General features: G+C 59.3%; 3 protein-coding genes across 5 annotated transcripts; 2 read left to right on the top strand and 1 right to left on the bottom strand.

Moving 5' to 3' along the window:
- The first annotated feature begins 1,212 nt into the window (after positions 1-1,212).
- On the top strand, positions 1,213-4,039 carry TCAP (titin-cap). The gene is made up of 2 exons (XM_074557469.1): positions 1,213-1,388; positions 3,470-4,039. Exons 1-2 carry the CDS (start codon positions 1,243-1,245, stop codon positions 3,723-3,725), a joined length of 402 nt encoding a protein of 133 aa, XP_074413570.1. The 5' UTR covers positions 1,213-1,242; the 3' UTR covers positions 3,726-4,039.
- A 1,765-nt stretch (positions 4,040-5,804) lies between these two features.
- On the top strand, positions 5,805-9,338 carry PNMT (phenylethanolamine N-methyltransferase). The gene is made up of 3 exons (XM_074557550.1): positions 5,805-6,105; positions 6,382-6,589; positions 8,441-9,338. The coding sequence occupies exons 1-3, from the start codon at positions 5,805-5,807 to the stop codon at positions 8,874-8,876; spliced, it is 945 nt and encodes a 314-aa protein (XP_074413651.1). The 3' UTR covers positions 8,877-9,338.
- A 471-nt stretch (positions 9,339-9,809) lies between these two features.
- On the bottom strand, positions 9,810-17,894 carry PGAP3 (post-GPI attachment to proteins phospholipase 3). Of its 3 annotated transcripts, none has more exons than XR_012583571.1 (9): positions 17,645-17,894; positions 16,807-16,904; positions 16,576-16,728; positions 15,621-15,683; positions 15,437-15,498; positions 14,617-14,753; positions 13,082-13,286; positions 10,417-10,717; positions 9,810-10,107 (listed from the first exon to the last, which is right to left on the bottom strand). XR_012583571.1 is itself a non-coding variant. In XM_074557549.1 (8 exons), exons 1-8 carry the CDS (start codon positions 17,829-17,831, stop codon positions 10,654-10,656), a joined length of 969 nt encoding a protein of 322 aa, XP_074413650.1. In that variant the 5' UTR covers positions 17,832-17,894; the 3' UTR covers positions 10,324-10,653. The 3 variants fall into 3 exon arrangements, 1 of the variants encoding a protein (XP_074413650.1); XR_012583572.1 differs by lacking the exon at positions 9,810-10,107 and adding an exon at positions 10,134-10,317; XM_074557549.1 differs by lacking the exon at positions 9,810-10,107 and having other exon boundaries at positions 10,324-10,717.
- Between the last annotated feature and the right edge of the window lie 41 nt (positions 17,895-17,935).

Below are 17,935 nucleotides of genomic sequence, written 5' to 3' on the forward strand. Positions count from 1 at the left end.
TTGGGGTCACCCTGAAGACCCCCCCAGTGTTAAAGGGGGGGGGTCCAGGCTCCTTGAGGCACTGCCCGTGGGTGGCACTGTCCCCAACCCCGTGGTGGCACCAGCAGCTCCATCGACCTAGAGCATCTCTGTCTGTCCCCAGTGTCCCTGCAGCCCTGGGTTCATCTCCTGGGGTGGGACCCCCACGCTTGGGGGCAGCTTTGGGGGCTGCCACCAGCCCTGTCCCCTCTGTCACCATCCTCACATCCCCTCTGTCACCAGCCCTGTCCCCTCTGTCACCAGCCACCTCCCCTGGGTCACTGCCACCCAACTGCTGGCCCCACAAACCCCCATTTGGGGGTCCCTACAGCCCCAAACCCCTGTCCTGGGCTGTCCCCAATGTCCCTCTGAGGGGGACCTCGATGTCCATGTGACAGTGACCCCAATGTCCCTCTGACAGGAACCTCAGTGTCCCTCTGAGGGGGACCCCAATGTCCCTGTCAAGGTGACCCCAATATCCCTGTGAGGATAACCCCAATGTCCCTCTGAAAGGGACCCCAATGACCCTGTGAAGGTGACCCCAATATTGCTGTGATGGTGACCCCAATATCCCTGTAAAGGGGACCCCAATGTCCCTCTGACAGGAATCTCAGTGTACCTCTGAGGGGGACCCCAATGTTCCTTTGAGGGGGACACCAATGTCCCTGTCAAGGTGACCCCAATATCCCTGTGAGGGTGACCCCAGTGTCACTGTGAATGGGACCCCAATGTCCCTCTGACAGGAACCCCAGTGTCCCTCTGAGGGGGACCCCAATGTCCCTTTGAGGGGGACCCCGATGTCCCTGTGAAGGGAACCCCAATGTCCTTCTGACAGGAACCCCAGTGTCCCTCTGTGGGGACCCCAATGTTCATGTGACAGTGACCCCAATGTCCCTTTGAGGGGGACCCCTATGTCCCTCTGTCGCTGTGGCCGCCGTGGGTGGCACTGTGCCGTGGGTGGCACTGGGCTGGCACACGGGGCACAGGCAAAGGCCAGCCGTGCCCTGGGCAGGTGCCAGGGCGGGTCCTGCCGGTGCCCTCACGTTGCTGGCAGGCTCTGCCCCGCGTCCCCAAGGCGGGAAGGGGAGGGGACACCCCCGTGGGTGCCACACACGTGGCCGAGGTGCCACCCCCCCTCCTTGGCAGCGCCCGGTGCCTCCCAAAATAGCCCCGGCGGGGCCATAAAAGCAGAAGGGGCACGGGGGGAGGGGGGAAAGCGGCGCCATGGTGGGACCTGCGGTGTTGGGGGGCTCCGGGGGGCTCCTCTCGGCCCGCCTGGGCTGCCGGGTGCAGGAGGAGGACGTGGGCAGGAGAGAAACCTTCAGTGCCGAGTGGCTGGACCTGGAGCTCAGCTCCCGACCCGAGGAGGGGTGAGGGGCACGGCCAGGGGGGTGCCAAGGGGTGCCAGGGGTACGGGGGGCACCGCGTGTTGGAGGATTTGGGGGGTTTGTTGTGGAGATTTGGGTTGTGGGGTTCTGAAATGTGGGGTTTCCATGAGGGTTTGAGGGGCTCCAAGGGTCCCAAAATGTGGGGTTTCCATGGGTCTGTGGGGTGGTTCCAAAATTGTGGGGTCTCCATAGGGCCTCAAGGGGCTCCAAGGGTCCCAAAATATGGGGTTTTGGGCAGCCCAAGGGTCCCAAACTTGGGTAGACCCAAGAATCCCAGGGGGTGCCAGGGATCTGAGGGGTCCCAGGGGTGCTGGGGGCACAGGGGGCATCAGGTGCTGGAGGATTTGGGGGGTTTGTTGTGGGGATTTGGGTTGTGGGGTTCAGAAATGTGGGGTTTCCATGAGGGTTTGAGGGGCTCCAAGGGTCCCAAAATATGAGGTTTCCATGGGTCTGTGGGGTGGTTCCAAAATTGTGGGGTCTCCATAGGGTCTTGAGGGGCTCCAAGGGTCCCAAAATATGGGGGTTTGGGCAGCCCAAGGGTCCCAAACTTGAGTAGATCCAAAAGTCCCAGGGGGTGCCAGGGGTATGGGGGGTCCGAGGGGGCATGGGGGGCACTGGGTGTTGGAGGATTTGGGGGGCTTTTTGTGAGGATTTGGGTTGTGGGATTCTGAAATGTGGGGTTTCCATGGGGTTGTAGGGTGGTTCTAAAACTGGGGGTTTCCATTGGGTTTTGGGGGGCTCCAAGGGTCCCAAGATATGGGGTTTCCATTGGGGTTGTGGGGTGGTTCCAAAATATGGGGTTTCCATGGGGATTTGGGGCTGTAGAGACTCCAGTGGGGTTTTGTGCAGCCCGAATCCCAAACATGGTTGTCCCCATGGGGTCTTGTGTCCCAAATCAGGAGGTTCCCAGGGGATTTTGGGGTCTCCGAGGGTCCCTGTGCGGTCAGGGGAGGTGGTGGGGGGTACCCAAGTGGGGTTGGGAAGATCTCAGGGGTTCCTGTGAAGAAATTGGGGGATTTTTATGGGGCTGGGGGAGGCCGGGATTCCATAAAGGGTGAGGAGAACATGGGGATCTCCAGGGGTTCTCATGGGGGTCTCCAGGGGTTCCTGTGGGGCTGAGGTGGGATATGGGTGTTCTGCCATGGGGTGGGGAGGCACATGGGGGTCTCCAGGGGTTCCTTTGGGGGTCTCCAGGGGTCCCATGGGGGTCTCCAGGGGTTCTCGTGGGGGTCTCCAAGGGTTTCTATGGGGGTCTCCAGGGGTTTAGCTAGGATGTGGGACATGAGGGGTTCTCCTATGGGGTGGGGCAGCACACGGGGGTCTCCAGGTGTTCCCATGGGGGTCTCCAGGCATTCCCATGGGGCTCTCCTTGGGTTCCCATGGGGCTGAGGTGGGGTGTGGGGGTTCTCCCATGGGGTGGGGGGGGCACACGGGGGTCTCCAGATGTTCCCATGGGGATCTCAAGGTGTTCCCATGGGGGTCTCCAGGGGTTCCTATGGGGCTCAGCTGGAATATGGGGTATGGGGGTTCTCCCATGGGGTGGGGCAGCACACGGGGGTCTCCAGGTGTTCCTTTGGGGGTCTCCAGGCATTCACATGGGGCTCTCCTTGGGTTCCCATGGGGCTGAGGTGGGGTGTGGGGGTTCTCCCATGGGGTGGGGCGGCACCCGGGGGTCTCCAGGTGTTCCCATGGGGGTCTCCAAGGGTTCCTATGGGGGTCTCCAGGGGCTCAGCTAGGATGTGGGACATGAGGGGTTTTCTCCTATGGGGTGGGGCAGCACACGGGGGTCTCCAGGTGTTTCCATGGGGCTGAGATGGGGTGTGGGAGTTCTCCCATAGGGTGGGGGGGCACACGGGGGTCTCCAGGTGTTCCCATGGGGGTCTCCAGGTGTTCCCATGGGGGTCTCCATTGGTTCCTATGGGGCTCAGCTGGAATATGGGGTATGGGGGTTCTCCCATGGGGTGGGGCGGCACCCGGGGGTCTCCGGGGCTCCTGCCGGGCCGGGCTGACCCCGAGGGCTCCGAGCAGCCCCAGCGAGGCTCTGTCTGTCCGTCCGTGCCCAGGTGGTGCCGGCGGGAGGCGGACACGCAGCGCCGGGAGTCGCTGGAGCAGCGCGGGGCCGTGCGGGTGCTGCAGCAGCGCTCGCCCTGGGGGCTGCTCAGGGTGGGGGTCCTGGGGCAGCCCCTGGCCCAGCACCTCCTGCCCTACGCCCGCACCTTCCCCGTGCCCCTGTTCGCCCCCTCGGACCTGCGCGGGGCCAAGGGCGGCGTCCCCCGCACCCTCTCCCGCTCCCTCTCGCACGAAGCCCAGCGGGGCTGAGGGGCCGGGGGCGCTCGGGGTGCGGGGTGGGGGGGCAGCAGGGTGATGTTGTTGGGGGGCTGGGGGGGGGCTCAGCCGCCCCCCGAAAAGAAGGATTGGGGCAGGTGGGGGTGGGCTCCCATCGCTTGGGACCCCAGCCCGCTGCGGGCGCGGTGGAGGCCGGTGGGGATGAGGACCCCGCGGGTCGGGGGGCTCCCGCCCTTCGGGGGGCTCCCGGCAGCTCCGGCGTGACTCAGTTTCCCTGGCGAGAAGAAGGGAATGAGAGGATGAGGATGAGGATGAAGATGGCCGAAAGCCTCGGGGGGGTGGGGGGGTTGTACAAAACGCGCTCTTTGTACGGCAATAAAACCGCGCAAAGAACCTGCAAAAACTCTACCTTGGCACGGCAGAGTCTGTTTGGGGGGGCACAAGGGTGGGGGGCAAGATTTCGGGTGAGAGGAGCCGTGTGTGGGGCACACGGGGAAACTGAGGCACGGCAGCTGGCGGGACCCGGTGTCTGATGGCACTGGGGGGGTCTGGGTGGGTGAGGGGGGGTTGTGGTTATATAACCCCCCCCCGCATCGCCCACCCGGTGCCAGGCCCTGCAGTGCCCAGATTAGCTGTTCCCAGCGCGGATCCCGCTGTCCCTGGGTCCCCGCCAGGCCCTGTCCCCTCCCTGTGCCCGGCCCCGGCCCTGCGCCCTCACCCTGCACATCGGGCACGGGAAGGGCTTGGGGTCTTACAGAGCCCCCAGCCCCAAATGTGGGAACCACCCTCCTCCTTATACTGGGGTGCTAGGAGCACTGGTGGCAATGGGAGTACTGGGTGCACTGGGAGCATTGGGGGCACTGGGAGCATTGAGGGCATTGGGAGCTGGCAGAGGTGGCACTGGGGGCACTGAGAGCTGACAGGGGTGGCACTGGGGGCATTGGGAGCCCTGAGGGCACTGGTGGCACTGGGGGCACTGAGAGCTGGCAGGGGTGGCACTGGGGACACTGAGAGCACCAGGAGCTGGCAGGGGTGGCACTGGGAGCACTGGGGGCACTGGGAGCAGTGGGAGCAGTGGGAGCTGGCAGGGGTGGCACTGGGGGCACTGGGGGCACTGGGAGCACTGGTGGCATTGGGAGTACTGGGGGCATTGGGAGCACTGGGGGCACTGGGGGCACTGGGAGCTGGCAGGGGTGGCACTGGCTCCCGCCAGAGCTGGGCTGAGTCCAGCACGGGTGATGGAGAGCTCAGATGGGCCCATCCCAATCCCATCCCATCCCAAACCCCACATCATTCCAGTGCCTTTCCATCCCAATCTCCTTCCCAATCCCAATCCCAACCTCTCCTTGTTCTAATCCCTTCCCATTCTCATCCCCGTCCCATTCCACCCAAATCCCTCCACATTTCCATCCCCATCCCATTACTGTCCCTTCCCATCCCCATCCCAAACCCCACATCGTTCCAATGCCCTCCCATCCCCATCCCATTTTTGCCCCTCTCCCAATTCCCTTCCATCCTAATCCTTATCCCAATCACCCTCCATCTTCATCCCTATCCCACCCTCTCCATCCTCACTCCTATCCCAATCCCTCTCCATCCTCATCCTTATCCCAATTCCTCTCCATCTTCATCCCTCTCCCAGTTCCCCTCCATCTTAATCCCAATCCCTCTTCATCCTCACCCCTCTCCCACTCTCTTCATCCTCATCCCTCTCCCAATTCTCCATCTTCATCCCTGTCCCACCCTCTCCATCCTTATCTTTATACCACCCCCTCCATCCTCATCCCTATCCCAATCCCTCTCCATCCCTATCTCAATCCCTCTTCATCCTCACCCCTATCCCACCCTCTTCATCCTCATCCCTTTCCCAATCCCCCTCCATCTTCATCCCAATCCCTCTCCATCCTCATCCCACGGGACCCCCACGAGCTGGGGCAGCACGGGGGGGTCACAGCCACATCTCGGGGTGTGGGGACAGACTCTCCCAGACACAGGGACAGCATTCCTGGATTCCCAGAACCCGGTAAAGGCGGCGGATCCCTTATCAGCTCCGTTATCAGCTCCGGGATGGCTCCGGGGCGCTGGCGCTAACCGGGTTAGGCGGGATGGGTGATGGATGGAGGGATGCGGGTGGATGATGGATGGACGGAGGGATGCGGGGCGGATGGATGGGGCTGTCTCGGCTCCCCGCGGCCCCTCCCGGGCTGGGCAGGGATAAAAAGCGGCGGCGGCGGGGCCGGAGCCGCATTTCCCCTCGCCATGAGCAGCCCGGCCGCGCTCCGAGAGGGCTACGAGCACTTCGACCCCCGCGCGTACCTGCGCAACAATTACCTCCCGCCCCGCGCCGACTTCTCCTCCGAGGAGTTCGTGGTGCCCTGGAAGCTGCGATGCCTGGCCGAGACCTTCGCCAGCGGTGAGGGAAAAGCGGCCGGGGACCCCTGTTGGGGTGGGGAAACTGAGGCACGGAGTTGGGGGCAGCTCTTCTGCTCCTCTCTGGTTTTCCCGGGGACTCCCATTGGGGTGGGGAAACTGAGGCACGGAGCACCCGGGGTCAGCTCCTCTCTGGTTTTCCCGGGGATCCTCAGTGGGTTGGGGAAACTGAGGCACGGAGCATCCTCTGCTCCTCCCCGGTTTTCCCGGTTGTTTTGGGGGTCCCTCCCAGATGAGATCCTGTCCTGTCCCTTCCCAGGTGAGATCCGAGGGCGGATGTTGATCGATGTGGGCTCGGGCCCCACCATTTACCAACTGCTGAGTGCCTGCGACCACTTCGAGGAGATCGTGGCCACCGATTTCCTGGCGGTGAACCGGGAGGAGCTCGGCCGGTGGGCGCGGGGCGAGCCCGGAGCCTTCGACTGGAGCCCGTTCATCCAGCACGTCTGCAAGATCGAGGGGCGCGGGTAGGGGGGCTCGGGGGGGCCGCGGGAGGGGGGTGCTGGGGTGGTCCCTGCTGGATTGTGTCCCCAAAATCCACGGGATTGCAGATCCAGGTCCTCACAGACCCCTGTAGATCCTGTGGGATCACAGCCATGTTTTCCCACAGATGCTGAGGGGATCCTTATGGGACCCTGGCACCAAAATCCCATTGGCATCACGGCCCCACATCCTCACAGACACTGTTCCCAAATCCCATGGGTTCACAGCCCCCTGTCCCTGCAGGATGCCAGCCTCGGATATCCATGGAATCCTCTCTCGGAGCCTGTGGGTGAAGGGTTGATCCCTACAGGAGCCTGTTCCTGGGTCCCTGTGGGTTCTGCAATGGGCATTCCACCCCACATCCCTGCAGGATCCCGTCCCCACATCCCCATGTGTGCCAAATCGATCCCATCCCCACATCCCTGTGTGTCCCAGGTCAATGCCCACCCAATCCCTGCTTCCCTGCACCAGCCCACCCCATATCCCTGCAGAATTCCCTCCTCACCTCCCGTTGTTTGCTTCATTCTTCCCATCCCCACATCCCTCCATGTGCTGGGTTCTTCCCATCCCTGCAGGGATCTGTGGGTGCCAAATCAATCCCATCCCCACACTCCCCTGGGTGCCACGTTGATCCCATCCCCTTTTCCCTGTGGATATTGAATTGATCCCATTCCCACGTTGCTATGGGCACTGGATCAACCCCATCCCCGCATCCCTGTGGACACTGGATTGACCCCATCCCCACATCCCCGTGGATGCTGGACTGATCCCACCCCACAGACACTAGATTGATCTCCCCACATCCCTGTCTGATCTGGATCAAACCCATCCCCACATCCCTGTGGGCGCTGGATTGATCCCATTCCCATATCCCCATTGATACTGGGTTGATCCCATCCCCACATCCCCTTGGACACTGGACTGATCCCATCCCCACATCCCCATGGACACTGGATTGACCCCATCCCTGCATCCCTGTCTGGATTGACCCCATCCCTTTATCCCCATGGACACTGGATTGACCCCATCCCTTTATCCCCATGGACACTGGATTGATCCCATGATCCCATCCCCACATCCCTGTGTGGATCAATCCCACCCCCCATCCCCACGTTTTTCAGGGTCCATCCCCTCCCCACATCCCCATGGATGCTGGATTGATCCCATCCCCACATGCCTTTCTATTCTGCATTGACCCAATCCCCACATCCCCATGGGATTGATCCCATCCCTACATCCCTGTCTGGATCAATCCCACTCCCCATCCCCATGTTTTCAGGGTCCATTCCCTCCCCACATTCCTGTGGACACTGGATTGACCCCATCCCCACGGGACTGATCCCATCCCTTTATCCCCATGGACACTGGATTGATCCCATTCCCACATCCCCATGGGACTGATCCCATCCCTGCATACCTGTCTGGATTGACCCCATCCCTTTATCCCCATGGACATTGGATTGATCCCATGATCCCATCTCCACATCCCTGTGTGGACCAATCCCACCCTCCATCCCCGCGTTTTTCGGGGTCCATCCCCTCCCCACATCCCCATGGACACTGGATTGATCCCATCCCCACATCCCATGGACACTGGATTGACCCCATTCCCACATTCCCGTGGACACTGGATTGATCCCATCCCTTCATCCTCGTGGACATTGGATTGACCCCATCCCTTTATCCCCATGGACACTGGATTGACCCCATCCCCACATCCCTGTCTGGACCAATCCCACCCCCCCCTATCCCCGCGTTTTTCGGGGTCCATCCCCTCCCCACACCCCCCATCCCACTCCCCTTTTCCCTTACTCCCCAATTCCCTCCATCCCCAGCGAGCCCTGGCAGGACAAACAGCGCCGTCTCCGCCAGCGCCTCCGCCGGATCCTGCCCATCGACGTTCACCGCCCGGAGCCTCTGGGGGCCCCGCTGCGCCCCCGGGCCGACGCGCTGCTCTCCGCCTTCTGCCTGGAGGCCGTGAGCCCCGACCGCGCCGCCTTCCTGCGGGCTCTGCGCCACGTGGGGACCCTGCTGCGACCGGGGGGACACCTTGTGCTGCTGGGGGCTCTGGGCGAGTCCTTCTACCTGGCGGGTCCCGCCCGGCTGCCCGTGGTGCCGCTGGAGGAGTCCGATGTGCGGGAGGCGCTGGCGGCCGCGGGGTTCGCGCTGCGGGAGCTGCGCTCCTACGCGATGCCCCCCGCGCTCCGCACCGGCGTGGATGATGTGGACGGCGTGTTCTTCGCCCACGCGCAAAAACCGCTGGAAACGTGAGGGGGATGCCCGGGAAACCCCTGGGGAATGGTGGGGAAATGCCAGCATGCCCGGCAGCGCTAAGGGTGCGGTGGGATGGAGGCAATAAAGGCTGGATGGTGACAATAAAGGGTGAGGTTGTGGCACAGGATGGTGACAATAAAGGCGGCAGAGGATGGTGACAATAAGGGCTGGGGTTGTGGCAGAAGATGGTGACAACAAAGGTGGCAGGGGATGGTGACAATAAGGGAGAGGATGGTGACAATCAGGGCCTGGGTTGTGGCACGGGATGGTGACAGTAAAGGGCAAAGGATGGTGAGAATAAGGGCAGAAGATGGTGACAATAAAGGCAGCACAGGATGGTGACAGTAAAGGTGGAGGTGGCACAGGATGGTGACAATAAAGGGCAGAGGATGGTGACAATAAAGGTGGCAGGGGATGGTGACAATAAGGGCACAGGTTGTGGTAGAAGATGGTGACAATAAGGGCCAGGGTTGTGGCATAGGATGGTGACAATACAGGGCAAAGGATGGTGACAATAAAGGGCAGGGGATGGTGACAATAAGGGCTGAGGTTGGGTAGAAGATGGTGACAATAAGGGCTGGGGTTGTGGCACAGGATGGAGGTGCTCAGGGTGTGGGGAGGGGGCACAGGGAGATTTTGGGGGTCTCAGGGACCCCTGGATGGGGAGAATGGGGTACACAGAGGGGGAAATGGGGTGCAGGGCAGGGGGAGGATGGGATGGGTGAGGGGTGCAATGAGGGGGTTTGGGAACACTGAGGGGGGTTTGGGACACCTGGAGGGAATTTTGGGGCACATGGGGTGGGACAGAGTGAAGCAGGGTGGGAATGGGGTGACAGCAAAGGGGAATGGGGTACACTGTGGGGTGGGGGACAGACACGGGGACTGGGGGGCACGGGGGGCCCTTGGGACAGGGGACACAAACCCAGCAGCTCACAGATTAAACTCAGCTTTATTCACACCCACAACACACCCAGGGAGGGGGAAATTGGGGGGGCACAACCCCTCTCGGCTGGGAGGGGGCACCCCCAGCCCCAAGGCACCCACACAACACCCCCCACCCCGCCAGAGCCCCCCCATGCACACAGACCCCCCAAAATCACCCACTGTCCCCAAACTGCCACTGTCACCTCACTGGGGTCCCCAACTCAGCATGGGCAGGGTTTGGGGGGCTCAGATGTGCTGGACCCCCCCCAGAATCACCCCCCTGTCCCCAAACAGCCACTGTCACCTCATTCATGGGGGGGGGGAGCCCAGCTCAGCATGGGGAGGGTCTGGGGGGGGCTCAGATGTGCTGGACCCCCCCCAAAATCACCCACTGTCCCCAGACTGCCACTGTCACCTCATTGGGGTCCCCAGCTCAGCACGGGGAGAGTTTGGGGGGCTCAGCTGTCCTGGATCCCCCCCAAATCACCACCTGTCCCCAAACTGCCACTGTCACCTCATTGGGGGTCCCCAGCTCAGCATGGGCAGGGTTTAGGGGGGGTCAGATATCCTGGACCCCCAAAATCACCCACTGTCCCCAAACTGCCACTGTCACCTCATTGGGGTCCCCAGCTCAGCATGGGGAGGGTTTTGGGGGGCTCTCAGCTCTCCTGGACCCCTCAATGCCCACATGGGGGGGCACGGGGGGGCTGGGGGGGTACCACAAACCTCAGAAGGCAAACGGGGGGGGGTCAGGAGGCCACGGCCAGGGGGGGCTGGGGGCTTGCTTGGCACAGGGCAGGGCACAGCCCTGGGGGGGCACGGGGGGCTCTGCCCACCCCCCCCAGCAGCTCTAGTCCACTTTGAAGAGGTCGGAGTTGGCCTTCAGGAGGTAGAGGCTGTCGTCCATCAGGAAACTGGGGGGACAAAGGGGGGGTTTAGGGGGGGCTTGAACCCCAAAAGTGATCACAGCAAGTCTGGGGTGCCTCCAGCACCCCCGTTTTAAGGTGGGGAGGGGGGGTCTGGGAAATTGAATCCCCCAATTCCAAGAGGGATCCCCCAACAGAGTCCCCAGCACCCCCAGACCCCAGCAGAGCCCCACAAATAGCGGGGGGAAGCTCTGCACCCCTGCACCTCCCAGGGGAACACAGGGAGCCTCTCACTCCTATTTTTAATTTTATTTTCGATAGGATGAGGGAGGGTGTCACTGAGCTGTATTTTTAATTTTATTTCGTTTTTAATTTAATTTTATTTACTTTTAATGAAATTAAAGTTAAATGTAAAATTATTATTAATATAATTTTATTTTAATTTAATATTAATATTTAATAGTTAATATTATTAATCTAGTCTTGTTTATTTTAATTTGATATTTTATTTTAAATGGAGGGGGGAGTCACTGACCTGTACTTTTAATTTTAATTCAGATGGGATTGGGGGCGGGGGGGGTCACTGACCTGTATTTTTAATTTTATTTTAGACAGGGATGGGGGAGTCACTGAGCTGTATTTTTTTATTTAATTTTTTTAACTTTAGTTTTAAATTTAATTTTTATTTTGGACAGGATTGGGGCGTCACAGACCTGTAGAAGAGCACGTTGAGGGGGATGTGCCAGAGCCCCTCAAACCCCTGCACCCCTGCACCTCCCTGGGGAACATGGGGAGCCCCTCACTCCTATTTTTAATTTTATTTTCGATAGGATGGGGGGGGTGTCACTGAGCTGTATTTTTTTATTTAATTTTTTAATTTTAATTCTAAATTTAATTTTTATTTTTGACGGGATTGGGGTGTCATAGACCTGTAGAAGAGCAGGTTGCGGGGAATGGTCCTGATGTGCCAGAGCCCCCCAAACCCCTGCACCCCTGCATCTCCCTGGGGAACACGGGGAGCCCCTCACCCCTATTTTTAATTTTATTTTTGATAGGATGGGGGGGGTGTCACTGAGCTGTATTTTTTTATTTAATTTTTTAATTTTAATTTTAAATCTAATTTTTATTTTGGACGGGATTGGGGAGTCACAGACCTGTAGAAGAGCAGGTTGAGGGGGATGGTCCTGATGTGCCAGAGCCCCCCAAACCCTGGGGGAAACTCTGCACCCCTGCACCTCCCTGGGGAGCATGGGGAGCTCCTCACCCCTATTTTTAATTTTATTTTGGATGGCATGGGGGGGTATCACTGACCTGTATTTTTTTATTTAATTTTTTAATTTTAATTTTAAATTTAATTTTTATTTTTGATGGAATTGGGGTGTCACAGACCTGTAGAAAAGCATGTTGAGGGGGATGGTCCCGATGTGCCAGAGCCCCCCAAACCCCTGCACCTCCCTGGGGAACATGGGGAGCCCCTCACCCCTATTTTTAATTTTATTTTGGATGGCATGGGGGGGGGTGTCACTGAGCTGTATTTTTAATTTTATTTCGTTTCTAATTTAATTTATTTACTTTTAATTTTACATTTAACTTTAATTTTATTATTATTAATAAAATTTTATTTTAAATTTAATATTAATATTTAATAGTTAATATTATTAATCTAGTCTTGTTTATTTTAATTTGATATTTTATTTTAAATGGAGGGGGGAGTCACTGACCTGTACTTTTAATTTTAATTCAGATGGGATTGGGGGTGGGGGGGGGTCACTGACCTGTATTTTTAATTTTATTTTAGATAGGGATGGGGGAGTCACTGACCTGTATTTTTTTATTTAATTTTTTTAATTTTAAATTTAATTTTTATTTTGGACAGGATTGGGGCGTCACAGACCTGTAGAAGAGCACGTTGAGGGGGATGGTCCTGATGTGCCAGAGCCCCTCAAAGCCCTGCACCTCCCTGGGGAACACGGGGAGCCCCTCACTCCTATTTTTAATTTTATTTTTGATAGGATGGGGGGGGGGTGTCACTGAGCTGTATTTTTTTATTTAATTTTTTAATTTTAATTTTAAATCTAATTTTTATTTTTGATGGGATTGGGGCGTCACAGACCTGTAGAAGAGCAGGTTGAGGGGGATGGTCCCGATGTGCCAGAGCCCCCCAAACCCTGGGGGAAACTCTGCACCCCTGCACCTCCCTGGGGAGCATGGGGAGCCCCTCACCCCTATTTTTAATTTTATTTTAAGTGTGATGGGGGCGTCACAGACCTGTAGAAGAGCACGTTGAGGGGGATGGTCCTGATGTGCCAGAGCCCCCCAAACCCCTGCACCCCTGCACCTCCCTGGGGAGCATGGGGAGCCCCTCACCCCTATTTTTAATTTTATTTTAAGTGCGATGGGGGTGTCACAGACCTGTAGAAGAGCACGTTGAGGGGGATGGTCCCGATGTGCCAGAGCGCGTGGGCGTCCAGCACCCAGCCCAGGGGGGGGAAGTCGAGCAGCTCGAGCAGCGCCAGCGCCTGCAGCAGCAGCACCGCGGCCGCGCATTTCCACACGTGTGGCAGCCGCCGGCCCTGCCGCAGGCACCAGCGCAGCCACCACGCCACCGTCAGCATCCCTGCGATGGGGGAACACTGTCAGTGTGCCTGGGATGGGGGAGACACCGTCAGTGTGCCTGGGACAGGGAAAACACTGTCAGTGTGCCTGGGACAGGGGAGACACCATCAGCATCCCTGCGATGGGGAAACACTGTCAGTGTGCCTGGGATGGGGGAGACACTGTCAGTGTGCCTGGGATGGGGGAAACACAGGGAATACACTGTCAGTGTGCCTGGGATAGGAGAGACACTGTCAGTGTGCCTGGGATGGGGGAGACACTGTCAGTGTGCCTGGGATAGGGGAAACACTGTCAGTGTGCCTGGGATAAGGGAAACATAGGGAAAACACTGTCAGTGTGCCTGGGATAAGGGAAAACACCATCAGTGTGCCTGGGATAGGGGAAACACAGGGGGAACACTGTCAGCATCTCTGGGATAAGGGAAACACAGGGAATACACTGTCAGTTTGCCTGGGACAGAGGAAACAGAGAATACACTGTCAGCATCTCTGGGACAGGGGAGACACCGTCAGTGTCCTTGGGATAGGGGAAACACAGGGGGAACACCGTCAGTGTGCCTGGGATGGGGGAAAACACAGGGAAAACACTGTCAGCATCTCTGGGATAAGGGAAAATACTGTCAGTGTGCCTGGGATAAGGGAAACACAGGGAATACACTGTCAGTGTGCCTGGGATAAGGAAAAACAAGGGAAAACAGCAGCACTGAGCGCTGGGGGGGCGGGCAAAACATGGGGAGAATTGCTGGGGAACAGAGAGGGGAGAGGGGGGTGCTTAAACTCTGAAAGAATTCTGGGGAAATAGGGGAACACGGGGACAGGGGGTGCTCAAACACCAGTCAGAATTCCTGGGAAAACAGAGAGGGGAGCAGGGAGAGGGGGGTGTCCAAATTCTGTCAGAATTCCTGGGAAATCAGGGGGGAACAGGGACAGGGGGATGCCCAAACTCTGTCAGAAATCCTGGGGAAACAGGAGAACACAGGGACAAAACCCCAGTCAGGATTCCTGGGAAAACAGAGTGAGGATCAGGGACAGGGGGTGTGCAAACTCCGAAAGAATTCCTGGGGAAACAGCGAGGGGGATCAGGGACAGGTGGGTGCCCAACATTCCTGAGAAAAACAGGGGAGATCAGGGACAGGGGGGTGTCCAAACCCCTGGGCAAAACTCCACAAAAATGGGGAGCTCAGGGATGTGGGGATACCCAAACCCCTGCTCAGCATGCCTGGGAAACTGGGGGTTCAGAGACAGGGGGGCTCAGACTGACCCCTGACACAGCCCCAGTGCATCCCAGAGCCTCCCAGCACATCCCAGTCCATCCCAGTGCCCCCAGCCCACCAGCAGCAGCGTTGGCCACCAGGTTGTAGCCGTAGTCGAAGCGCACAAGGCTCAGGTAGGAGATGTGGCCGGCGAGGAAGAGGAGGAGGAAGGCTCTGAAGATGCTGATTAAGGCTGGGCGCTGCAGCCCCAGCGTCCTGTGGGTAAGGGGCATGGTCAGGGTCCTCCCAATATGGCCCAGCACCTCCCAGTACGGCCCAAGGTCTTCCCAGTACGGCCCAGGGTCTTCCCAGTATGGCCCAGGGTCTTCCCAGTACGACCCAGGGTCTTCCCAGTATGGCCCAGGGTCCTCCCAGGTGTTCCAGTGATGCCCAAACAGGCCCAAGAGAGGCCAGCACCTTCCCCAGTACAGCCCAGTGCCTCCCAGTACAGCCCAAGGTCCTCCCAGTACACTCCCCAGTCTAGCTGTAGCCAGCCCCAGCACTCCCCAGTTCATCCCAGTGCCCCCCATTCATCCCCAGTGCCCCCCAGTGCCCCCCAGTTCGTCCCCAGTGCCCTCCAGTTTGCCCTCCAGTTCACCCCAGTCCCCCCCAGTTCCTCCCATTCCATCCCCAGTGCCCCCCAGTGCCTCCCAGTTCCTCCCATTCCATCCCCAGTACCCCCCAGTCCATCCCCAGTGGCCCCCAGTCCCCCCCAGTTCACCTCAGTTCCTCCCCCCCCAGTGCCCCCCAGTCCCCTCCAGTGCTCCCCAGTTCACCCCAGTCCCCCCCAGTTTGTCCCAGTTTGTCCCTGTCCCCCCCACTTTGCCCCAGTTTGCCCTGGTGCCACCCCAGTTCCCCCCCCAGTGCCCCCAGTTTGTCCCAGTTTGCCCAGTGCCCACCTGACGCAGCACAGGTACACGGAGTGCAGGATGACGGCCGAAGCACAGAAATAATCCAGTTTCTGTGGGATTTAGGACGGGGAAATTGGGGAGGGGGCCCAGAACGGGACCCTCAGGGGTTTGGGGACACTCTGGGGGTGTCACCCTCGGGCTTGGGGACACCCTGGGGGTGGCACTGCCTCACCTCTGTCAGCGCCGTGTCCCTGGTGTGGAACACGGTGGACCAGAACCAGGCGTTTAAGGAGACCTGGAAAAGGGGAAAATTTGGGATTTATGGGGTGGGGGGATGTGGGGCAGGGTCCCCTCCGGGTCAGGACCCCCTCAAATGGGGGGTGAGGGGGGTGGGAATGGGGAAAAAAAAAAGGAAAATGGGAAGAAAAAAGGGAAGGGGGAAAAGGGGAAGAGGGAAAAGGGGAAGGGGAAAAAGGGGAAAGGGGAAAAAGGGGAAAGGGGAAAAAGGGGAAAGGGGAAAAAGGGAAAGGGGGGAAAAAGGGAAAGGGGGGAAAAAGGGAAAGGGGGGAAAAAAGGGAAAGGGGGAAAGAAAAGGGAAAGGGGGAAAAGGGAAAGGGGGGAAAAGGAAAAGGGGAAAAAAAGAAATGAGAAATAGATAAGGGGAAAAGAGTGGAAATGGGACGGGGAAAGAAGGAAAAGGGAAGGAGAAGGAAGAAAAGGGAAGGGGAAAGGAGAAAAAGGGAAGGGGAAGAAAGTGGAAATGGGAAGGGAAAAGGAAGAAAAAGGAAGGAGGGGAGAGGGAGGAGGGAGGAGAAAAAGAAAGGGGATGGGAAAAGGAAAGGGGGAAAGGAAGAGAGAGGAGGAAAGAGAAAGGAGAAGGAAAGGGAAAAGGAGGGAGAAAGGGGGGGAAAGGACAGGAAAAGGGAGGGGAAAAGGGGTGGAAAAGGGAGGGAAATAAGGATGGGAAATAAGGATGGGAAATACAGATGGGAAATGAGAAAGGATGGGAGAAAGGGATGAGGAAAAAGGGAGAGGAAAAAAAGGAGGGGAAAAAAAGGGGGGGGAAAACCACAAAAGGATGGGAAAAGGGAGGGAAATGATGGGATAAAGGAAAGAAATGATGGAAAAAAGGGGGGAAAAGACGGGCAAAGGATGTGAAAAGGAGACCAGCAGCCCTCAGGGCTCACCCAGGCGAAGGCGGTGCAGGTGGGGTAGGTGGGCGCTGCGGGGGGCACGGCTGCCCGGTACCGCAGCAGCATCACCAGGCTGGCCAGGCCGTTGAGCAGCGAGGCCAAGGCTGAGGCCGGCTCCTGCACGAACAGGAACCGCGAGAACGGCCACTGGGGGGAGGGGGGGGGGGTCAGCGGGCACGGGGGGACCCCCGAGAGCCCCCCAGCCCCCCCCGGGGCCGCGCTGACCTTGCCGTGGAACTGCGGCACGCGGTGCCCGCCCTGCTGGTACAGCCGCACCGTCAGCCACATGCACTCGTACTGGCACTCGTCCCGGCACGTCCAGCCTGGGGGGGCACACCAGTGTGAGCCAGTGCCTCCCAGTATGCAGCATGAGAGTGCCCCAGCCCAGCACAGGGTGGAGGGAAAGCGTGGGGTTCACCCCCTGGCACCCCCAGCCTCAATGAACAATCTGGGAGGAAGCCCAGATGTTGCCATGGTGACCAGCAGCATGGACCAGTAGCTCCCAGTATGGCCCAGTGACCCCACTTCATAGTCCAGCATGAACTGGGGGGCACTGGGGCAAAACACCATGACCCAGTATGGCTCAGTGACCCCCCAGTATGTCCCAGTGACCCCCCAGTATGGCCCAATTCCCTCCAGATAGTTCAGGATGGTCCAACACCTGTCCTGGCAAAGTCCAGTGATCCCCCAGTATGGCCCTGTGTCCCCCCAGTATGACCCAGTGACCCCCCAGTATGGCCCAGTGACCCCCCAGTATGGCCCAGTGACCCCACTTCACAGCCCAGCACCTCCCAGTATGGACCAAAACCAGCCCAGTATCCACCAGCATGACCCAGTGACAACCAGCACAGGACAAGTGACCCTTAACACAGCCCCAGCGTCCCCCAGTGCCACCCAGCGCTTCCCAGTTCCATCCCAGTCCCTCCCAGTTCAGCCCCAGTCCCGCCCAGTCTCCCAGCCAGGGGGCGTGGCTTTTAAAGGGGGCGTGGCCCCGAAGGTGCGGCCTGCCCAGAGGGGGCGTGGCCTCTGACTCCGCCAACCAATAGGAGCAGGGGGGCGGTACCTGTCAGGCCCATGTAGAGCGGCTGCCGGGCGCGGAAGTGCCGCAGTGCCGCCCCCGAGCAGTTCTGCCGCTCGCAGCGGCTCAGGCACTCCCGGTACAGCGGTTCCCGGTCCCCCTGCGAGCCCTGGGCCGGGCCCGGTGCTGCCGCCGCCATGAGAAGCAGCAGCAGCACGGCCCGAGCCGCCATCGCCGCCCGGCCCGGCCGTTTCCGGCCCGCCCCGGAGATGGGGGCGGCGCGGAGCACTATGGGATATACCGCCCCCGCCGGCCGCGGGGTGTGATGGGATATAG

The sequence above is a fragment of the Zonotrichia albicollis genome, chromosome 23 (genome assembly GCF_047830755.1).
Source record: "Zonotrichia albicollis isolate bZonAlb1 chromosome 23, bZonAlb1.hap1, whole genome shotgun sequence".
Classification (NCBI taxonomy): Eukaryota; Metazoa; Chordata; class Aves; order Passeriformes; family Passerellidae; genus Zonotrichia; species Zonotrichia albicollis.